The following is a 24,810-nucleotide window of genomic DNA, read 5'->3' as shown; positions in this document are numbered from 1 at the left end:
CCACTGTGTTGCTGTGTTATGTTTTATTTGATTGGCCGATTATTTCTAAAGTATATAAACATAACTTTTAAGATTTTTTTGGTCCTAGGTGCACAATTGTAAAGGTGTGCATTTTTAACAAAATTTTTATATTTTGTTAATGCTATGCAGTCTTTTAAACAATATCAGATGTAGTGGACTATATACAAACTTGAGTGGCTTCTGGAATTTTAAATGATTGTCTAATAATGTATTATTTTTTAAAAAATTTGAATGCCTGATTGAGAAAATTTCATAATTATTTTGAGTTGCAACTTCACTAATTTAAATTTTTGTTTTTGAAAACCTAGGATCAGAAAGAACTGTTAAAGCAAAACGAAAAAGGAAATTGATTGTTGATGAAGTGAAAAATATATCTGGGGAAGAAATGAAATCCCAGCTATCTGATACTACTGATATAGTAACTACGCTTGATTTAGCCCCGCCAACAAAACGTCTAATGCATTGGAAGGAAACTGGTGGAGTTGAAAAATTGTTTGCTCTTCCCGGTCATCCGATTTTGTCAAAAACTCTTTCAAGAGTAAGTATTTATTCTTGTAAATTAAAAGTTGGAAAGCAGGTTAATTAACATAGGCGTTTTAATTTTTTTCATAGGAGCTTCACATAAAAGCTCTGGTGAAGGAAATGCTAACCATAATAAGCTTATTCCTAAAGGTTAAGTTCTTCCTTAAATTCTTCCAAATGATACTAAATGTTATAAAGAAATAATGCTAAAACAATATTGAATAAATACCCTAATACTAAATACATTGGATAAAAACATAATAGTAAAATTTAATAATAAATGCCATTTTTTTATTAAAATTTTGGTTCTGTATTCATTGGCTGTTGTTGCTGACTATAATATGGTTTTTCAGGTATTTTTCATAGATGTTCAAAGATCTTCAAAACTCGGATTTTCTTATTTATGCTTTAATATAGATTTGCTTAATTCACATAATTTCATTAACTAATTAGTATTTCATGTATTTATGTTTACTTTGGCTCTTGTTGTCTCAAATACTATGCTTTCAATCATGTTTCTTAGAATATAACTTCCAGTAATGAGTCTGTAGAAATAGTTGTTTGCATGCAGCTCTAGTCAGTGCTAAATATTCTATTTTCCTTCATTTGGTCTTAGGGCAGCATATAAATTTGGCAGAAACGTGTTTTGAGATCCTAAGTTTGCTGAATAAAAATTTTAAGCATAAATAGCAGATATAAAATCATTTCAGCAATCCTTTATAAATAGCAGGTATAAAATCATTTCAGCTATCCTTTATAAATAAATCATATGTAGTCACCTTGTGATTTGAGTCCATCAGTTGAAGTTTTTTGCATTGAACCAGTATTTAATCTGCTACTATTTATATTTGATTTTGTTTTACATCACATGGGGACCAACTTTTACGAATTTTTTGTAATTTTTATGAAAACTGATATTTAAGATTTTATGTGTGCCCCTCTCTTCCCCCCTTTTTTCACAGTTTTTACTTATTTTTATTAAGATGTTAAAAAGTCTTTCCATTATCCTGACATGTCACCAAAGCTATATTTAGTGTCGACTTTGGAGTTATATGATCAAATTAAGCAGGAAAAAAAAATGATAAAACACAGTCTTCAACCTTACGTTTGCCATTATGACAAATCCTTTTTTTTTTTTTTTTTTTTTTTTTTTTTTTTTTTTTTTTTTTCAGGAAGAGGATAGAAATGTTGGAAGATTCCATTATTCCTGTACTCTTACTGTGTGCATCATTAGGTTTAATGATTAATCACAGTTTTGCCAACTTTTAAAAAAAAGTTTAGCTTGGTAACATTTCAATTGATAATTTGCAAATTGCTTCATTTTCCCCCTCCAATGTGATGTCATGAAAGTTGTGATGATATAAAATTACATTGAAATAAAGCATTTTTAAAAATTTTTTGTTTTATATTAACTAATATCCATGTCAAAATTTTTTAAAACTGTTTGACAAAATTTTGTCAAGCCGACCTGTGAACCTGAGCTGAAATGGTAATTACAAAATTTATTAAGTAATGTCAGATGTTACTGGCATAATTTGACAGAATTCACATTAATATCTGGTAAGAAACAATATTACTCTTATTTTAACCTGGTTACAATGAGTTTATTAAAGAATCACACAAGGGAAACACATGTTGTGTATAAATGAATGGTGCGGTTTTAAAAATAAATGATAATGTATGACCTTACCTGTATAAAATGTATACTGTAAGCATTGGCACTGTCCAAGTTGCTCATGTTCTGCATACTCATTGCTTGTCATGCTTACTTCGCAGCCGCATCATTAATTTCCAAGATGGTGCCACAAGAGGAAAAGGCTTTCTGTGGGCTCAGTTTTGAGGTGTCCAGATCTGTAGTTTTAGTGCAGAATGAGTTTTGTGCAGGTTCCTGCTAGAAAGTGTGTGGCCCATTTTCCATCAAAGAAACTTATCGGTGACTTATTTCTAGACAAGCTGGAAACCTGGTTGTTACCCTAACTGAATAATTGTTATGATGATTACATTTCACCACTGGCTTGAGCTTCACTCCGGTTTTACTGGGCTTTTTCATCGTTCTTCACCAACACTGGATTGGGCATGCTGCAACAGCAGACAAAAACATTCTTCCGTGGCTGCCCCATCTGCCAGATTTAACACGAGATTTTTCTCAGGGTTTGTTAAAGGCCGAATTTATATACTGCTTGTGCCTTTGTCCCTTACAAAATTTTGTGGTTTGATAAAGCATGCAATGCAGACTGTCACGGTGGAGATCCACTGCACCATTTATAAACCTTCTGTACTTAACATACTGCAACGTGTGAACATGATTTTATATTTGAATGTGGAAGTGTTATTGTGAAATATCTCAAATAATTAAAATATATAAAAAAAAATTAATTTGGATAAAAATCATAAGGTTGTCAGTTTTTTTAAGAAACTGATTTTGAAAATGTTTTTCAAACCGCATGTTCGTTTACATAGTTGTTGATGGAATGCAATTTTGCCTGGAATACGACAGACAATGTGGCTCTTCTCTATAGAAGAAGCCTGATTCAGACATTGCAAAGAAATAGTCGTATGAGACCAAAAGGTTCCATTCATAGAGAAATGGCGAAGCTTCACCAAAAGAACATTAATATCTTGCAGAGACCTGCTACCTGGTCTGTTGATGGAAGTAATGAATTTGGTTGCAATTTGTATCCAGTTGCTGCATCTTACTTTAATGGAGTATAAAAGATAAAATCAAAAATGCTGGTTTTATTATTATTATTATTATTATTGTAATACCATCACAATGTTTCAATTATGATTATTAATGAATTCTATTAGTTAAATATTCCTGGGTCAGATTTTTAAAAATATTTTTTGTATAGATAGTGTTGGTTTGTGATTAGCATATAAATGATATTCTCTAAAGAATTATCTAATAAAAACACGTTATAGTAATATATAAAAAGAAAACTTTATTAAAGAAAATTAGTCATAAGAAACTTTACCGCATTCTACAAAACCATAACAAACTCTCTAGATGCCAGATACATTTTTAAACTCATTCTTTTTGCAATTTTAGAATATATCAATGTTGCCAAAGTATTAAAACTTAAAATTATGCTTTATAAACAAATACTATCAATTTCCCTCTTATTTGTGTTTAAAGATATAATTTTAATCAGTCATATCCATACATTAATAGTTCATCTTTCAATTTCACCCTAGGTAGATATTTTGTTAAAATATTATTCTTGATTTTGTGAACACACAAACTGAGGAATGATTTGATTCATTTCATATTCATCTTTTACAAAGAAATATTTTCTATATTAATGTGCCGTGAACTACTACTTTGTTTTGGTATTTTTATCCCATCTATTAATGCTCGACTGTCTGTTCTAATTTCTATTGGTTTGTCAATTAGATCATCTTGTCCCAATTCTTCAAGTAAAAAGATTTACCATTTTACTTCACATGCACATTCACAGAATGCTAAAAGTTTAGCTTCCATTGTAGATAGTGCAACTATTCTTTGTTTGTTGCACTTCCAATTTATGAAATTTTACCTAATTTAATGAAATAACTTCCAAATGATTTTCCATCTTCAGTGGTGCACCAACTTACAGCTGATGTAGCATTTAATTTCCCATTGTCTGAAGTATATACTAAACAAGCATTTTGTGTTTCTTTAATATATCTAAATATCCTCTTCTCGGCTTTCCAGCGATTCTCTCTAGGATCTTGATTATATCTTGGCAAATTACTTATTCAGGGTTCGTACGGTCCTTAAAAGTCCTGAATTTTTTTGGATCGATTTTTTGCCCTTAAAAGTCCTTAATTTCGATAAAATTCAGCAGGAGGTCCTTAATTTTAATCATCTGAAATTTCTGTCTGTTTTTACGACTGCCATTTTGAATGTGAATTAGCATTTCGGACAAATATTTTTTGCAATTCATTGACAAATATAGTTATTTTTTAAATGGGTGAATAGTTTCATGGCTTATTTGTTCCCATATCTAATATAAACGGTGGGATACTCGAGTTTCTGAGCAAGAAGTGAAGCATAAGCATTTCGAAATTATTTCATTTTTTTCTAATGAAGAGCTCTTAAACAATTCCAAATTTGGGGATTTATCAACATTTTGGCAATTTTAAGATCAGCTTCTATAAAAAACTTTCAGTTCGGAAATCTGGTAATTTTTCGACGATCTTTTTTTAAAAATAATATAACATTGATCAATTTTATTAAAATAATGTTAATATATTGAAATTTTATTTAAGAAACAACATTAAAATTAAACAATTTTATTTTTCGCTATCATATAAAGTAACATTATTTTCGATTTTGACAACTTATACAATATTTTGAAAATGAAAAATAAACAAGGTAATAACTGCTTTCCGATTTAGCACAATTTATGAAACAATTCTTAGCAAAAGCAAAATAGCTATGTAATGAATTAAAACTGCCTTCATTGTAATTTTTCATGGTTAGAGTTGTTCCCGTGTCATTTTTATTAACAATTTAACGCGTTTACCAGATGAAGTAAAACCTCATAGGTACTTTATCGAGAGATTGCCAAGTTAGGAGATAAAACACGCAGAAACTAATGGGAATATTGGTTTGCATATTGAAACAAATTTCTTATAGTTAGGAAAGATGCTTAAAGAGAAGGAAATTGATATAATATCCAGAATGCCTGGAAAAGCTTCAAATTAAAAAGATGCACAAATATTTTTCTGAGTACTTTTGCTACAAAACGTTTCTTTAAGAATCAATGTCATAAATAACATGTATTTTAAACTGTGACATGTTAATCGATTGTGATTTTAATAGTGCCTTTTTAACAAATATTTTAAAAAACAAATTTAATAGTAACCATATAAATCTAAAATGATTAAGTAAGCTTATCTTAACTAGCTAATTCAATTATTTGTAACATAACTGGTCCCCCCTAAAAGTTATCTGTGCATATTATTGCCTTTCATTAATCTTTACCGTGGTCACAAGATACAGCACAAAAATGTAAAAATTAAGTGAAACTTATTTCTTTACATCTAGTGAGACTTAAATTAATACAAAACAGCTTATCACCTCTGGTGGTTTATTGGAACCTTAAAGTATATCAAGCCCTTGGCCTACACGATATCTGCCAATTGCACGAGCTATAGTAAACAAAGTTGGTCGCGCGCCGTGCCATTCAATTCTGTTCAGCCATTTACACAAACTGGAGCAAAATGTATACTTTTTCATGACATATATATTTCAGTGTAATGAAAGGAATTGTGAAGAAATAAACAATGTTTAGGAACAAAAGTAATTTTAAGACATTTAGGGTGCAATCATAATCAATTGATCAGTTGACAAAAATAATTGCATGATGGTTGTGATGGGTATAAGAGTTTGGCATGATGGATTAAGATATTTTTAATTCTTTATAAGAAATTATATTTGAAATGTGTGAACATAACGAGGCTTTATGGGAAGCTAAAGTAAAAGATCATAAAGTTTTGTCAGGAACAACTGAAAAAAGCAAAATATTGACATTAAAATCAAAGGAAAATTATTCAATGTAGAACTATTCCAACCGCTTGTTCTAAGAATAATAATATGCAGCATTTTATGTGCAAATTCTTCACAATGAGGCAGACTCGTGGCTTTTGTTTATGACACAAATTCTTTACCACGAGTCAGACTCATGTCTTTTGTTTATGACACAAATTCTTTACCGTGAGTCAGACTAGTGGCTTTTGTTTATGGCATAAATTTTTTACCATAAGTCGGACTCGTGGTTATAGGCCAAAGGATTAACTGGGTTACAACCCCAGGAACTCAAAGTTATGACACAAATTGCATCAGAGAAGCCAGAGCACAACTAACTTGAAAACTTGCCAAGCGGGCTTACATAATTTCAGGTTTGTTCTGGTGGCAGGCCTCTGTCTAGACAAGCAGTAGTGGTGAGAACAGTCAATCTTCTGTAACCACTCATGCTGATTATAATTTTGCTTCTCATTTTAACCTGTGTCGTTTGACATAAAAAAAACATCTTAACTGAGCAAGTACATGACAAATAAGAAAAATATCAACATAAAGCTAAATTAGTAATACGTAAATAAAATGTCACTAATCTTATTTCAAATATGTCCAACTATTATAAGGGTAAAATATTTAATGCTACCTGATAAATTTTTATAATGATTTTATTCACAATTTTGTGTTATTTACATTTATTAAATTACGTTTAATAATAATGCATTCTACTCGTGGATCTATTTTATTCTTAGGGTGGTATCACATAAGTGAAGTTCAGGCATAGCTAATATCTTTAATTGAATTTATTCAGTTCTCATTTTTTGATGGGTCCTTAATTTTTTTCATTAATAGTCCATAAAAGTACTTCATTTCCATGTGCAGAAATGTGTATGAACCCTGTTATTGCAAAAGCTAAGTCTGGCCTTGTGATTGTTGCTAAGTACATCAATGATCTAATGCTTCTTGATATTTTGTTTTCGACACAGGTGGTGAAGATGCTATGTCATCAAGATTTTCACCCAATATTCCTGGAATCTTGACAAGTTTACATTCATCCATTTCAAAGTTTTTAAGATTTTAGTTATGTAGTTTTCTTGACTGATTTTAAGTTTTTCCAGATTCTTGCCCGCCCCCGAGCGGTAAAGATGCTGAACACTGGTAGTTCGGTCCGAGGTTCGAATCCCGCGAACGCGCTGGCTGCATGGGCGTTTTCGTGGTTTTCCCAATGTGTAACATGTATACGAGCCAGTTTCCCTTAGAAAGTCCTCCACGAAGGCATCCCTTTCTTTAGGCAGGTAGCCCTTGTGTGCTTTGCCATAATGGAATAATCCCAATCCCCAGATTCTTGCCGGATGTCTATACCTAAAAATTTGTGTGTTTTCGTCACTTAATTTTTTTGTGTGACTCAAATTTATCATATTATATGCCATATTTTCTAATTTATATTCACTAGTTATAATATTATAAGTCTAATTTATCACTTAGAGAAATTAGCAACGTTGTTAAGCCAAAAGAACATCAATGTTCTAAATGAAAGTTTATCAACAGAGGGGACAACCACGCTCTGCTACCAAATGTTGGTTTGTGATTAGCATATAAATGATATTATCCAAAGAATTATCTACTTCTAATAAAAACACATTATAGTAATATATAAAAAAAACTTTATAAAAGAAAATTAGTCATAAGAAACCTTACCGCATTCTGCAAAACCATAACAAACTCTCTAGATGCCAGATACATTTTTTAACTCATTCTTTTTACAATATATCAATGTTGCCAAAATATTTAAACTTAAAATTATACTTTATGAACAAATGCTATCAGATATGACCTACTTTGACTTGTAATAAAAAAAAAGTATAATAACTACTGAAAAGCACGGAGAAAGAATTATTCATTGTAGGTTCCTCATGTCATTTTATAAATATTAGACACAGAAAAAGAAACTGCTATTCATGCTTTTAAATACCTTTTTAGTGGATGTATTGTATTTAGAAAAAGGCACTGTACTGGTGAGTGTAAAGTACTCATGAGTAATTTAGTGATAGAAGAGGGGTGACCATTAGGTCCATTCCCAGGATGCTGTCCACAAAAATTATTGCTGAGCTGTATAGTTAGATGATTACGATTGTACTTCGACCATTGGTGAAATTTTAGTTGTCGCCTCTACTATATGTACCGGCAGTTAGCTTTGTTACTGTATTCTACAATAGAGGCATTATATTTAGTTGACAGATTGAAAGAATATTTTTTACCATTGATAAAGCTGCAATTAAATTGTTTTCATATATGTATTATTTGGGTTCTCCTGTAACAGTTCCTTTCTGTAATCATAGTTTCAATCTTTTTTGCTGTAACTTTCTTATGTGTTATGCAGAAGATAGTTAAACGTTTTTCCCCTTCTCCAGGCCTACCAGAGACATCTAACTACTCGTTCAGTTGATAATGAAGATTTTGGAGTTGAAGAAGATCGTATTGATTTAGATGCAGACATTCTGGAACAAGGAAGAGATGAAAGTGATGTCATTGGTTAGAAACTCTTATTTATTTACTTTGCATTGTTGAAGTGCATGCTTTAGCCATACTGTTTCATGTTTATTTAATGGTCGAGTGTTCCATATTTTATGCAAGTGACTGTAACTATACAATGAGCACAAGTCACATATATATGAAAACTTATCTGGAGGTGCTAGAAATCTTGCCAGCATAAATGGTATTTGAATTTCTATTGTTTGTTTACAATGGAATTGCATCTGTAAAGTTTTTTTGAAATTGTATGTTGTATCTAATTAAGTAAAAATTTGCAACTGAGAGCAAGATTTAGATTGTTGATCAGTAGATATGCAGGGTGTTCAGAATTTATTCACTAGTTAGAGATATATTTTAAATGATACAGAATAAGGGATAGGGAAAAAAGACTGACTGAATTTTATTTCGCACTTCAAAGAATTTTATGTTAAATAACTTCAACATGGGTACAATTAGTTGAAAGGAGAAAAGTTGCTTTGTTCTCAATTTCTTTCCATACATTATTGAGCATGTGCAGAGTTTCAATAGCTGTTTCTGTGGTGATTTGATTTTTGAATTCTTTTGTGCTGTAAATATCTCTGCAACATGAACATGTTTTTCAGGTATCCCCAGCAAAAGGTCAAGTTGTGTGATTTCCAAGGAACAGGATGGCCATGAAATTAGTCCACCTCTATGAATCCAACAATCTGGAAATATTTCATCAAGGAAATAGTGCACGTGTAGCCCAGTGACAGGGATTCATCCTACTGCGAAAAATAAGTTAGGCGGCATTTCTTCTAATTGCAATACCACAAACAATCCGAGCATATTGAAGTAAATATTTGAATTGATGACTGAAAAAAAGAAGAGACCAATCACTTTATATAATGAGTTAGTGCGCACAGACATTGATTTTAGGGATACCTCACTCAATTTCTCTTACACAGTGCAGGTTTCCTGATCCCCAAATCGTGCGGTTATGTCGAGTAACCTCTCCTAAAACATATATTGCTTCATCACTTAATATGATTTTTAGAAAGCAATGCTGATGTGGTCAGGAAAATTTACAGGAAATTCCTTATGAATGACTATCATTACGTTCGATTTGTTGACAGGTCTGCAGTTCATGCACTGTCAGTTTTAACCATTCAAGAAACGTTTTATGTACAATAAACTTGGGATTTCCTGTTTGTTGCTAGCTGGGAATAACAAATGGATTTATTGGGAGTGTGCAGAAACACATCCTAAATGGTGGAAACATTTTTATCACTAATGCTTAGTCTACCTGCACCTTCTTTACGTAAAGCATGTCTGGTCTGTGAAAACTGTTTTAACTATCCTTTTAAGTGATTGTTCCATTCATTGTGGTTCATTAAATTCATGTCAGAATCACATTTGAACTGTTTTTGGAGATTTTTTTTCCCCATAACCTGATGATGGTATTGCGTTTTCAATGCATAATGCCATTTTGTCTGTAAAAAGAAAAGTTCCATTGCCATTCCCCAAATTAGAAAAAAAGGAAATTCCATGAACTAAAGATTATGTGAATACAGTACAAAGTCAGAGATCCGGAGATCCAATATCCGGAATGATCTAAAATCCGGACCTTAAAGCCACGAACGAGAATTCTTTTTAGGATTTTTTTATGCTTTACGCATGCACATTTGATTTTTCCACCTGTAAGAAAACATGTATAGAATCCATATTCTTAATTTAACTTCAGTATCAAATAAAATACCTTATTATTGAAGAAACAGTCATTTTAGCATCAATTTGTGTGATCACTAATTTGGCTGCATATCTGCTTGGCATAAATCTCAAACCAAAACATTCTGCATAGAAACATGTTGATTTTACACCAACTAATATTTTATATCCCTGATGCCAACCTGGCGAATCATTATTTATTATATTTTACTTCCATCACCGCGTGTTTATCAACACATGGTAACTTGAGTAATGACTTATGCAGCAATGCCTGAAGAAATTTTTTTATATTAGTAATTGAATAGCAAAGACTATGGAAACCTTTTATGTTGACATTATGCTTGGCAATGACTACAGATTTAACTTAAATGCATTAAATGTTGACAAGGAAAAATTTAACAAAAATTTCTTTCGATATATGCTAAAAATACATTTTGTTAATTATACTTATAAGCCAAAAGATTACATTTTGTGTTATTTGAATTAATAATAACCGATTTTTTAATTCACAATCGGGCGAGTGGTAACATCGCTGACACTGGGAGTTCGGTCCAAATCCCGCGAACGGGCTGGCTGCATGGGCATTTTTGTGGTTTTCCCTTGTGTAACATGTATACGAGCCAGTTTTCCTTAGAAAGTTCTCCACGAAGACATCCCTCCCTTAAGGCAGATAGCCCTCGAGTGCTTTGCTGTAATCCAATAAAATCAAATCAAATCAATCACATAAACCCAGAAATGGTGCCAGAGCTCGTATGGTCCCACTAAGTGGCATAATTTTGAGAAAACAAAATTTCTGTCATTTAGAAAAGCACCAAGGAACAAAATTAAGAGATGGTAAAATTTTTAGAATTTTTGGAAAGCAATGGGACCCAAAATTAAGGGGAGCAGAAATTTACAGCTTAGGAAGGTGCTTGGTAGCAAAATTTAACCCACAGAGACTGCATCAGGCGATAAAATATCTAGCGCCGGCCCTCAGTAAGCCTATGTGGGTATTTAATTATAAAAAATAACTAAATTAATATAATTCAGGCTAAACTGTTTCAGTGCTTGATAGAAGCAAGACAAAATTTAACAGGACATTTTGGTTTTTGTTACCAGTCTCATGCTGCATAGCCAAAAATGTATTATAGCAGACACTCTTAAGCAAGAGTAAAATTATGCTTTACTGATGCCAAACAGGTTTAGTTAATATCAGATTGCACTATTCTTTAACTTTCTGATTTAATCTAGCTTACTTTTTGCCTGCTATTATGATTACAGCAGTTTTATTAAAACTAAAGTTTGACCTTTCAACTCTAGTTCTGGAGCTGCAACAGGATCTACAAAGCAAAAGCATGTTTTGATGTCCATTAAAAAGTGGAATTGCTGTAAAAAATGGATATAGGTATATCCTTCTCAAAATTGTGTGAAGCGTTATGGCATTGGAAAGTTAACTGTATATGACATAACAGAAAAAGGAACTTTATGAATTTTTTGTGGATTCTGACACCCCACTTGTAATGAATAACAGAAAATTTTCCCCCATGCTAAAAGTGATGACCAAATGGTCAGACAGAGACGCAGCGAGAGTGTGCCGTTGACAGGTCCAATGCTAATGGGTCAAGCCAAAACATTTCATGAGGTTAAAATTAAGTGCACATATTCGTCAGATTAGTAAACCAAATTTTAAAACCGTAAAATTCCACTCCAACCAAATATCAGGCTAATATTTTTCTAATTGTGCTGAACCTAATATTTTCACTTATTGCATGCAGGTGTTAAAGGTGGAAAATGCAGGTGTGATTCAAAACTTTTGTATATAATATTGTTTCTCAGCAAAAGAAATCTTAACCAGTTGGGAGAATTGATTTATGGCACTCTTGCTTTTTCTTGGGTAGTCCAAATAATGGATCATTCCAGTTATTGGAATTTTGAACTTTACACTGTACAAGATTCTGTAAATAAGGTGTCTTATTTAGAGACAAAAATTATATTGGTCGTTACTGTTCAAAACAGCTTGCTTAGTAGTGTTTGTCACTTAATTTGTTAGTCTTAAAACTTTCTGAACTGATGCTTCCTTTTTGTACAGAAATTCAAAGTTTTCTTTTTTCGATATGACCTGAATTTTCAAGAAACATGATCTCGGACTTTAAAATTCTTGGCAAGTTTCTGTCAAGTACAAGAGTTTTTTTTTGGGGGGGGGGAGGTTGCATATAAACTTTTGTTAAATATGACTGTAGGGGCCTTGGATTGTATAAAAAGATAGTAGTTTTCTAGTTTTACAGAATCAACTTTTTATGTATAAAAATGCAATAACATGACTATTTTCCCTATTTAAAGAATTTCTTTATACGTATGTCTATGATCTATGGTTCTGAAAATAGTTTCCGTAAGTGCTTTTAGGACTTTGTGTATATTGAGAGCTGTTGTTTGAATTGAAAATGTTATGAGAGGGTGAAGATGTTCAACTACATGACATTTTTAACTTTTAAGTGGTTTGTCCCAAATTGAATTCCTCTTTTATGCGGGCTGCTTAATGGGTTATGGAAAATTATTTTTAATATACCCTCAAATATAGGCCTGCCTGTTATTTTGTTAGAATGAAAAGACCATGAATGCCCAAATCGGATTTTTGGCTTTCATCCCAAAATGCATAAGGGGCAAGCGTTCATGCAACTCTGAGGACAATGTGTAATGACAGTTAGTAAGTGTGGGAAGAAATTCTTCTTGATGTTTTACGATAAGGGCCTTACACTGATTCTGACAAAACAAGAAATTAGTTGCCAATTAGAAAGTGAATGTACAGAGAAAGAGAACTAAAATTTCTGTTTTGGAACAGTTTAAAGAATAAGAAAATTAAGTTTTTATAAAAGAAGCTTTTATTTCATGATGAAACGCAAGAAGTAATTTATCATACAGTAATATAATGGGAATAAGACATTAAATAATTCTCTTTATAAAATTCATCTAGAGATGTATCATGAGTAATAAAAATGTGAGACCTCCTTGATAAATGTTAAAGTCATTTACTGTTGACAGTGCAATTCGACTATTTGATTTCATGCCATTCATATTTGATTTCAAGTGTTTATGCTTTTGTTGTACATGATATAAAATTGTAAATGCATTTTGAAAAGAGGTTTAATTAATCTTTAGTTCCCATTAAACTATATGCTAATATTTTTTTGGGGGCCTTTGCTTTGCTAAAGACTTTATGAGCATTGAGTAAAAGCTTATTTTATAAAAACCTTTATTTATTTATTTATTTTCAGTCACATGGTTATCACAGTTGCATGTTCAGGGAATTTCATAGCTGCACTTCTATGGTTTCAAATAGTCAAGACAATTCAATAGAATTTAATTAACAAACTGTAGATGATTTTAGTGAACATTAGTGCGGTGGAAAGTGTCCCAGTGTGGTTGAAAGCAAACAAATGCAGCATTCAAATTATACGCATATTCGTGTTATCAGAGACTGTATAGTGCATTTTCATTCTTAAAGCTAACCTTGTAAAACTGAAAAACAAATTCATATCAAAGAATTCATATTTTTGTTTCACAGTGATAAGCAAAATAAATTTTTGTTATATTCTCTATTAATGTTTTATTTCATTGTAAATGTGTAAAATTTTTCATTTACTCATACTTAATTTCTAACCCATCGTGGAAATTTTATGCACATCATTATTAAAGTTAAATTTTAATGAGCATCCTGCATAATTCGTAATTTATCAAAGCATAAAATTATACTGTATTTCAATTGTTTTGTCTTTTATTTTACATATTTACAAATGAAAATGTTTTTAATAGCTCGTAAACGGAGACGGGAGATGGAACCAGTATTGTCACAAGATCTGTCTCATCTCGATTCGTTGCATTTGGATAGTTCAAGGCCATCATATCAAAATGATCATGGATTATCTCATCCTTCCCTTGAAGTTTCAAATTTCTTGCAGCCACAGCATCATATGTTTCCTCCCATATCTGCCCAGCAAATGTCAGATCAGTCACAACAACAACTGATGTCTAATGTTATGTCTTCTGTCATGCCACATCCTCCACCTGCCCACATGATACAGCAAATGTTGCAGTCAGATGTAAACCAGTTGTCACATTTACCGCAGATGATGCACTCATCGATGGTAAGTTTTAGATATTTGAATAATTGTCTGCCTTTTAAAGGGATTATGGATGTAGGTGTAACTTAGTTTGGAATTGCAAAACACGGGAGTTTTGTTTTAAACAAAAATATTTGTTATATTCAGAATTGCAGATTGTAAATTACCTAAAACTTTATCAAAAACAAAATTTGACTGAAACTTATATTGTCATCTTTTATTTTAATTTGTTCCCATAGGCTTCAGAAGTTGACAACAACAAAATCTATTATTGTTTCACTTGTGTGTTGACTTTTTGACTTGTGACTGCTTTTTGATTGAAATAAATTGAGAAATCACTATTTCCTTGATAGCGTAATCGTATTACCCTCCCATAGGCATGCGAGTAGAAGCAGAGCGGACACCCAAGTAGCACACGTCGTTCCAAATTGGGCCGAGGGGTTTGCAAAGTGGTTGTGGTAACTTTGATGTCTTTACAGCGCTGCAACAACGCAAAATATTTGCTGTTGCATCTAGGGAATTTGACGACGTCGCTGAAATTGTCATGATATGACGTGGTCGTTTTAGCAATTTTTTCATAATTCATCAGCATTATTTTTAGGATGAAAAGAGACTAAATCCGCCCTTTCAAGAATCTGAAGTCTGCATAAGTTTTACTTTGCAATGTTTCATTACTTTATTTCATCTAAATATATTAATCTAAGGTAGATTCATCTAATAAAATATAAATTTAGTATACTGTATTTGACGGCATATAAGACGCAATTTTTTCCCTAAGTTTGGCCTCAAAAAAGTTACCTGCGTCTTATATGTGAAGGACACAATCTTATACGTGAAGGTAATTGCATTCAATAATTGTTTATTTGGCTTTTACGAAACGTAAGAACGTGAGTGCGTCTTATATGCCGTCAAATACGGTACTTACTTTTAAATTATTAAATTTAATTAGTACTAAAAATAAGTGCTAAATTGTTTAAAATTTTGTTAAAATAATTAATATTTAAGATATTTTTTATAAATATTATAGCAAAATATTTAAATAATCTATAAAGTAAGTTATTAAGTTATTTTATATATTTTAAAAAACCATGCTTCCGAAATCAGTACAAATCATATGTTATCAATTACTTCACTACTGAAATATGAATTTATTTATTATTTTTGAAGTAAGGACAAATTTATTTGAATTAATATGGTGACAATATGAACCATTTTACCACATACACTGCAAAAAGTACAATTTTTGCTAAGAATATGATTGTGCATGTATTCTTAGATAAAAATGGGGTGATTTTAAGAGTTCCGAGAAAACGTCCAATGTTAAAAGACAATGCATATCCATGCATATTTAATGGCTGTCCAATATATATGACGGAAAATTCACCGACAGTCAGGAGAAGCAGAACGGGAAAATTAATGGGAAAAGAGAAAGAAATAATAACACTTTTCATGGAAAACAACAAAATTAATGGATTTGATAAAAATGTCCTTGCCTTTGTCTATGGTATAGTTTTCATGTGGTAAAATTCGTATAAAAAGCAAAGTTGTGCAAGTAGCTGTTAAATCCTTTCAGTTATAGGAGCTTAAAACTATGATTAAAATATTTCTATAGAAGTTTAGGCAGTATGGTAAGATTAATTTTAGTAACTTTAGAAAAGTAATCAAGCAGTGCACATTAGTGGAGTTTTACTGTCTCAATATTGAAATGACAGGTTATAGTTATGAGTAATTCTAGCCTCAAAATATTAGTTATAAGTTAGTGGGTTTTCTGTCGAGAGATATAATTTGGTTATAGATTTCCATAAAAACTGATTTTTATGAAGTTGTCATCAAGGAAAGCATAATCATACATAAATGTATTATAGTAAAAAGTTATTTTATTTGTTGCAAAAAGAGTCTTACTCACACGTCAGTGAAATGTCAATTGAATATTTCTCTCATTGAAGAAATTTGTTTAGTAAAGTTAAATTGTATTCTTAGAACTTTGGAAGAAAAATAAACCCACAGTATCAAAATCATAGCAATTTGATATATCATGCTTTAGTGGTGAATTCTAAATTGTGTGACTTTTTTCTGGTTATAAAAACCTGATTGTCTAATGAGTTTAATCTTTTAGTGGCAAAAATGATACTTTACATAAATGATTGGATTGACGTGCTTGATGCATGAGATTAAAGATCTGAGTTTTCCTTTGTATCATACCATTTTTCTTTTTATGATCATAAAGTATAATAGTAAACTAATAACATTTTTGTGTTGTAATCATAGCATTTTAATAAAATTTTTATGTTCTAAACACAACTGTTGATTTATATGTATTTTCTGCCTGTACATACTATTTTTGATTTTGTGTTTGTTTAATAGGTTGATCAAGGGCCACCACTTCATTCTATAACTCCAAGTATACACAATGTTCCTTCTCCTGTTGTCTCAGAAGCATATAATCAAGGTGTCCATCATTCAGTTATTGAACCAGTCTCGCAGCATCTGTTGCCAGATAGTATACCTTCTTTGCAAGAACATATGCAGCCATCCATCGATAAACAGCTGCCCAGCCATTCATCATTGGATGATCAAATAAATCAACAGGCTCTTCAAGATCAGTTGTCACAGACTCCAGTTGATCACCTTCCATGTGTGGAAAATGATTTGCATCCTTGTCCTGATGGGCAGCAGTTAATGCAGCCTCATATTGACAGTCAAATGTTGCAAACTTCAGTAGATGATGATGTTACACAACCATGTTTAGGTGAACATTATACAGAACCACATGTTGAGGGAGATGCAAATTCATTAACTTCCACAATGCCTGCTGTCCTGCCTCACAATGATCATTCAAATACAGCTTGTGTTAATGAGCAGATAAACCAACCTTCTGTGCCGAACTGTTTACCAAATGAAGAGGTCAACCAGCAGTCTGAACAACAATCTGAATCAAATCTTTTGTTTGATTCCTTAAATAATGGGGAGATCGAGCCTCACATTGATGAAAACCAAATTAATGAGAATGTGTTACAACAGAAAAATCACGAGTTCCCCCTATCTGATGATGAGGATGATTACGGTGCACCATCAAGTGTTGGTCCAGTAAGTATTTTAAAAGCTTCTTTAGATTATAGAGTGGTTAGCAGAGATATAATCTCGATTGTAAACAAAGTGTCTGTTTGCTTTACATGCTTTGCTCCTTCTGCATGTGTAGAATCAGTTGCTGCATGTGGTATGCCGTAGCAATTCTCAGTGATGAGATAGATGCCTTTGTGAGCAAGTATTCTACCATTTGGGAGGGAGGTATGCAGGAATCAGGGTGTTTAAGTCACTAGAATGTTTTGAAATTAGTAAAAAATTATTTATCATAAGGGTATATAGTTTTGCCAAAATTCATTGGGAATGCAGCTTTTTAAATCCCGTCTCAAAAAAGTTAATTCATAACTTAGCCAATAGATAGTTCTGTATTATCATTCTACTGTTTGGATGATATTTAGCGAAACAGACCTTACTTATATCATTTAGAATTGCTGCTTCAAATTTTGCTCCACAGACCCAGATATTGCTGTTGTATTTTTGATATCATCACATGCTTGCAGAATGAAATTTCTTGTATGGACCCACTTCGGTGTGAAGTGCTTGAAGCTATTGCACTGCAAATTATGAAGGCGTTCTTCTATTAAATAACGTCCAAAGTATGTGGTGACAGTGCAGTGCATGTCAGCTAAGTTATGAACTTTTTAGGGTTGCCAAAGAAAATCTTAAATTCATGGCATGCTTTTGTTGCATATTGAATCCTCTTATGATGGCTTGTGCATTAAATTTTTAATACATACATGTGACTCATGTTTGCAAGTAATTTGAATTATAACGCTTAATTTTTCACAATGCTGGGGAAATGTATTGCAAAGTACTTGCAGGGAAATTCGAATGCCTCGAGAAAATACATATTTTAGATCCTTATCAAAGTATTTTTCCTGTAGTGCTTATCGGTTTTCATCTTCACATGGATTTGTTTTTATTCTAATTAATTTTATGAAGTAAGCAGTGGGAGTTCAGATTTCATTCCCTGTGTGTTACCTTCTTTAGCATACTGCTACTATGTATATTATCTTAAAAATGACGTGAATTGGCATTAAGGTGGGTTGATAATGTACCTCAAATCTTGCATGTCTAAGAGTGTTTATGTTGGTGTTCAAAATTTACACGTTGCTTGCAGGTATATTTTGTTGTAAAACATTTTTGTAGCCTTGCTATTTCACAACAAAATTAACAAAAGTAGAGAGCAAAATAATTCCTTTTGCCTTGTATCCAGTGCAGCATCAGCAAGATCATATTCAGTTAAATTAATCCAAAAAAAGAGTTTGTAGATGGAAATTGAAAGGTCACAAATACATTTTATTTATGCGTGAAAATAGATTAAGATTCGTTAACATTCCAAATACATATCGAAAAAGAGTTATATAATAGAGTGTCGTATCGCTGTCCTTTCCTGAAGGAGAAAGAAAATGTGAGTCGCACAATTAACTCCTTTGCAGGATTTTCAGTTTACACTGTTTATTGCGCTGATGGTGACAGTCCATCACTATTTGCATATCCAACATATTTCACCATAGACTTAAGCATGTACCGTGTGTTTCTTAGTGACTTTTGGGAGTTTAGTCATTCAGTAAATCTATACACACAAACACCAGATACATTTAGAATGCCAATTGCCTTATAACTGCTGGATTGCAAATGTACTAAATTCATATTTTTACAAGACCCACGCTTAAGTGACAGACTTCAAAAAATGTGAAAGCACATTTCCCACATGCAGTGTGTTAAGAGAAGTTTCATATTTGATAGATTATTTCCAGAACTAAGGGGCAAATTTTAATAAAAGTTGGTATGGACATATGTTGTGATATGCTATACACACACACACACTCACTCACTGTAGAGTCTTGTTCAAAGATGAATAAGCAAATTTTTGCTATACCTTGAAAGAAAACACAGGACTGCAGACGAAGGTTATAACAACCTTTTTATTTTACTAAACTGAACAGAATGTGCACTCACTTGGTGCTCACAAATGAACCTCCATTTGTAGCTAAGTAACTTGAACACAAAATACTATGTACATTCAAAATGGATTAAATTTTAGCTACACTTCTATCTCCTATTCAATCTAAACCACTTAATCGGCTGCACTTAGCAAAGCCAAGCCTAGAACATCAATATAATTTAAAGTGGCTAGCACCAAATATTCAGTTATGGAGCTACTTCGAAACACTCAGCATAAATTCAGAACTAACTCTTCTACCACGAACTCTTAAAATCTTCTACTTAAATACTATTTCCTAACTCAATTAGATTTGCACATATGTTATTTAAATTTGCATTCTGGCAGGAATTGAAGTCAGAAGGGAAAGTTTCTTAAAGTAAAAGTAATTGGTTAGAATGAAATGAGGTTTAAAGCACACCGTACTCCAGTCATAGTATACGTGTATGATCTGTGCAAGGCAAGATCTAAAACAGACGTTGCAAGATCGAACAAAAACGGTCAGTAGGATGTATGATACCCACATACTTGCATGATTTCGTGATGAAAATGAGGTAGTTAAAGAACCCCCCGTGGCAGCTGATGTTATTCCTGCAGAAAAACTTTTTCAGATCTTGAACTGGAAGTGAATTCAAGATCTTTCTAGATAGATATTTTTATAGGATTAAAGTCAGGTAATGTGGCTGGCCCATCCATCTGATTAACTCAGAGATCCGGACTCATTGGAACTTCTACGATTCTGGATTAGAAATTTTTCTGGATATTAGACTACCAGTTTAAATCTAGTAAGATGGCATGTAGAAGTTAAAAAATTAAGAATATGAAATCATGGTTTATGAAATAATGAAGCATTTATGATCTAAAGCAGGGATGAGCACACCTTTTCGGTTGCGGGCCAAAAATTGGAAAAAAAAAAGTTTGGCCATAATAAATTTTCCAAAATTTTTAAAAACTGTATGCAAGTATTACAATTTAAGTATGTTAATGAAATAAATGAAATTTCGTTTTCATTTTTAAAAGTTCCTTATATTGATGTTCGAAGTGAGATGTACTGTTTCTAAGGAACAAGGCTAAATGCTCATCTGTCAATTTACTTCTGAAATTCTTTCTAAGGTTCGTAGTTGAAAACACTTGTTCACATATTTAAGATAAAGCAAACGTAGCACTGATTTTCTGGGCGTGAGATGTTAAATTTGGGAAACTTACTTTCGATAATGATTTGTAAAACTCTTAACTTTGGCATATTTAGAAACAATTGCTTGAGATGATTGTTAGATTGCAACTCAATTAATTCAAACTGCAAATCTGACATCACTGCTTCAAAATTTACATTGAAAGGCATGATGAATATCTCCAATTCTGTTTGAATGGCACTGAAATCTTGAAGAATACTCAAACTGAATCATACTCAAAATACAGTTTTTTCAAGCCAACTTCGTAATTCTTAAGCTCCTCTTCATTTACTGAGGGTATTGAATTTAACTTCGGAAAATAGACAAGTCGTTCTTAGCCAGCTGCTCAGCAAACAGACCGAGTTTTAGTTTAAAAGCTTTTTAGATGAGCCCAGATATCGTTGATAAATTGATTTTTCCCTTGCATCTTGATATTCAAGATGCTCATATTACAAAGAAGATCTGTGAAAAAAAGTCTGAAAGCCATTCTGTATCTTCTAACATTTCACACTGTGCAGAAGAGTGTTTCTCATGGAAGAATGACACAATGTCATCTTTCAGCTGCCAAACTCGCTTGAAAACACATCCTACATTAAGCTACCTTGCTTTTGTGTAATACAGTACATCAGAGTATTCAGATTCGGACTGAAGAAAATCTCGAAATTACCTATGAAATTACCACGACATCAAATAGTGTGTACAAGCTTCACGACTGCATCAAGCACGGGTTTCATATTCAATGTGGATTTACACTGAGCATCATGATGTATAACACAATAAAAATAAAGAGCATTTATTTCCTAGGATAGTTTTGATTAAAGAGTCCAAGAAATCCAGATTTTTTTCCTGTCGTATTTGGTGCTCCATCGGTTGTAATATTACATATATCTGTTATAGGCACTTTCAAAGTTAAAAGCCCTTCCTGAAATTCTCGAAAAATATCACATCCCATTGAAGTTCCCTTTAAAGAACCCATGCACGCCAGTTCCTCGGTAATTTCAGAGTTCTCATTAATACCTCTTATAAATAATACTAATTAAGCAGTATCATTTATATCAATGCTTTCATCTAAAGCTATGGAGCAAAATTTAATCTATCCAACCTTTGACTCTAATTGTAATGTCAAGTATTTATTGATGTCTTCGATTCTAGAAGTTACCATTTTTCAAGATAAGCTTACAGTCTCAAAAAAAAAAAAAAAAAATTCCCGGACATAAAATATCACAAACTTGAAGCATGCATTGTTTAACGAACCCATCAGTGAGAGATTTATTATTTTTGGCAAGATTGTATGTTGCAATATAACTTGCATGTGTAGCTGCGTCTTGAATACTGTTTACCTTCTTTAAAAAATTTTTGTCCTTTAAACCTTTAAGAAATCGGCCAGATAATTTTTTACAGACTTTCTGCATTTTGTTTTCTTTCATATTTGGACATTGCTATTGCTTCGTAACTGGAATTCTTATGCTTAGTTGTGAAATGACAGGAAATGTTATATTTTTTGAAGACTGCTACAGCTTCATTGCAGATGAGACACACTGGTTTATCTTTTACAACCATAAAAAAATATTTCCAGGTCCATTCATCATTAAAAGCATGGCACTTTGAATCAACTTTACGTTTTTAGTAGCCATTTAGGGGTTGAAATATTTTCTGAATAACCCAGAAAACGAGCACTAACTACGCTATACTTTTAATAATTTAATTTAAATTCATGCTATATATCTACAATCTTTTCATACGCACGCTGGGCTGGTATTCCAGAGTTCCGTGGTTCGATTCCCGGCAAAGACGTTTGCTAATTTTTCATTGTGCCTGCTTCCAAAAAATACCTGGTGTCTACAGTGGCGCCCGAACTAAAAGGGTTGTGTATGGTGACTCTCCACACCCAGGATTTGGCGATTGGGTATCCTAAAATCCCCAGTCGCCCTTTAAAAGGGGGAGTATGTAAGGTATTTCTCCCGCCTTCCTAGCATGGTGTAGTGGTCAGCACACTGAGCCGGTATTTCAGAGGTCTGTGGTTCGATTCCCGGTGAAGGCGTTACTAATGTTTTATCTCCGCGGCCTCAAAATAGCCTAATGTCTCTACAATTTAACATTAAAAAAATTTAAAGAAGGCCTATGCTTAGCTGAAAATCTCAAGTTATTTTTCTTGAGTGCAGATCCTTCCACTGAAATAAGCCAAAAATTTGAAAGAGAGCTGCAAAACTGCCTAGCTCTGTATTGAGAAATTCAAAATGACCCATTAAGAACTAGTAAGCAAAGTAAAGTTACAGATTTTTTTAAAGATGGAAGAAAATGCCAGAACTTTAAATTAAGAAAGAAATTCTGAAAGTGAAAGCGATCTTATTTTACCAAAAAATTGTTCTCTATTGATTGTACTGAGCAATGACAATAAAGAAATTTATTAAACTAAAGTTGCGTAAAATTAAAATATGTAATATTTTTGTTTTGTGCTGTACATACATAAGTAAAAAAGTAGTAAAAAAGCGGCGATATTTAGTAAGTTTAGATACGGTCTCATCTCATAATTTATCAGTATTGTCAAATGCAAATTCTGCTTCATATTCCTGTACTGCAAACGTGATATCGATTCTCATACAACAGGAACAAAAATGTCCTTATCAAAAAACCAATACATTTTTTCTTGAGGTAAAGAATATCCTGTAAGCAATAATATTCCAATAAATCTTCTCATATAGGCTTCAGATGCAATAAATTCTGTGCCTTTTTTTTGTGTGTGTGTGCTGAGCGTATATATTTGTCTGTTCAACGAGAAGAGAGTAAATGTCTAAACCAAAAAGAAAATCGAAAATCTGTGCACTAGTTATACCTTGTATTTTGTCTTTTATAATTTCTCTTCTATCTCTTTCTTCATGTTTTTCCTGAGACATAACTAAAAGTTTTTTTTTTAATCCACTTCAAGATTTCAGTCTTCTGCCTTTTAAACTTTTTAGTATGACTATAACTGCTTTTAGAAGGCTAAAACTTACGTCTTACTTGAATTTCAACTTCCCCAGCAGTAAGTATCATTTGGTAAAATATCATTATTTAAAACATTGCCATTCTTTTCTTCTTCGTCACTAGCTTCTGCAATTTCTGGGGAAATAACAATATCAGTTTCATTCTGGTCATTATTAACATTATCATCATCTGTTTCTTTGTCAAAAAATCTTTGAAGGGTTTCTTCTAATGTAAGAAACCTCATTCTAGGCATTTTTATACAACCAAAATATCGAAAGGAATGAGTGAAAAAGGAGATTGACTACCCGTTTCCTGCTGACGTTACATCAGCGCACCTGTTTTCTCTTCCTTCCCAACACAAATATAAACATCTGACTGATGTAATGTTCTGATAAATGGTGACCTTGACTAAAATAGATCACTCATAAAGACAGTGATTCTTTCATTAAATATTTTCAGCAAAAATATCCTGTCGAAAATTTTGCTTAAATTTTACTTAAAAGTACGAGATTAATTATTATAAACAAAATGATTGTTGAAGGCAAATATGTTTTTACAGAAATAATCTTCATAATATCCCCTACACAAAATCATCTGCTGGTGTAAAATATCTTAAATAATTATATTTATATACGCATTTATTTTGACCGTTGTGTCAACGCAAAACGAGCGGCTAACGGGTTAAGCAGCATTTTTTTTTTTTTTCCCACTGTGTAGTTTTATCTTTAATACAGTGTAAAATGTTGCTTTTTATTTTCATATTTCCTTGAGAATAAATAACTGTTAACAGAAGATTTTTTTTAAATTATGAAGCTTGGAAATGTAATAAATATCAGTTTCATGTCCCTTAAAAAATTGTTACATTTTTCCTTCAAACAAATAAATTAGCATAATTTATGTATAAGCCTGCAGCATGACTTAAAGTGATGCATTTTTAGTTTTGAAGTAATATGTGAATGAGGATTAAATATTTTACTTGAAGCTAAAAAATAAACTCGCTATAGTTTTGCAACTTGCATTTCTAGGCTCTTCCTGAAGAGCAGATGGCAGATGAAACATACGAACAGTTTGAAGAAAGGATATTGACAAAAAGGACTACGCACATGTTGCACATCATACATACAAGGTTAGATAATGATCGAAGTGTAAGCTTTGCTGATCTCATACGGAATAATAAAAGAAAACAAGTAAGTTCTAACATATTTTCTGTGAAATTTTTAATAGAGATATGTATATAATTATTACATCAAATGATATATATATATCTATTTGTGTATGTGTTAC

The 24,810-nt window shown here is 32.2% G+C and overlaps 1 protein-coding gene across 4 annotated transcripts in view; it reads left to right on the top strand.

Moving 5' to 3' along the window:
- LOC118197180 (uncharacterized) overlaps positions 1-24,810 on the top strand; it is a 219,857-nt gene that overhangs the window by 172,550 nt on the left and 22,497 nt on the right. For all 4 annotated transcript variants that reach the window (XM_085807493.1, XM_085807495.1, XM_085807492.1 and 1 more), the window contains 5 exons: positions 330-559; positions 8,458-8,578; positions 14,054-14,385; positions 16,726-17,448; positions 24,552-24,713. In XM_085807493.1, coding sequence (XP_085663619.1) covers positions 330-559; positions 8,458-8,578; positions 14,054-14,385; positions 16,726-17,448; positions 24,552-24,713 — 1,568 coding nt within the window. The remainder of the gene's footprint in view (positions 1-329; positions 560-8,457; positions 8,579-14,053; positions 14,386-16,725; positions 17,449-24,551; positions 24,714-24,810) is intronic.

Source organism: Stegodyphus dumicola, chromosome X1 (genome assembly GCF_044657685.1).
Source record: "Stegodyphus dumicola isolate Sdum_Otavi_A_Nest chromosome X1, ASM4465768v1".
Lineage (NCBI taxonomy): Eukaryota > Metazoa > Arthropoda > Arachnida > Araneae > Eresidae > Stegodyphus > Stegodyphus dumicola.
The sequence above is the reverse complement of the archived record's forward strand: the minus strand, read 5'-3'. Positions and strand labels throughout refer to the sequence as shown.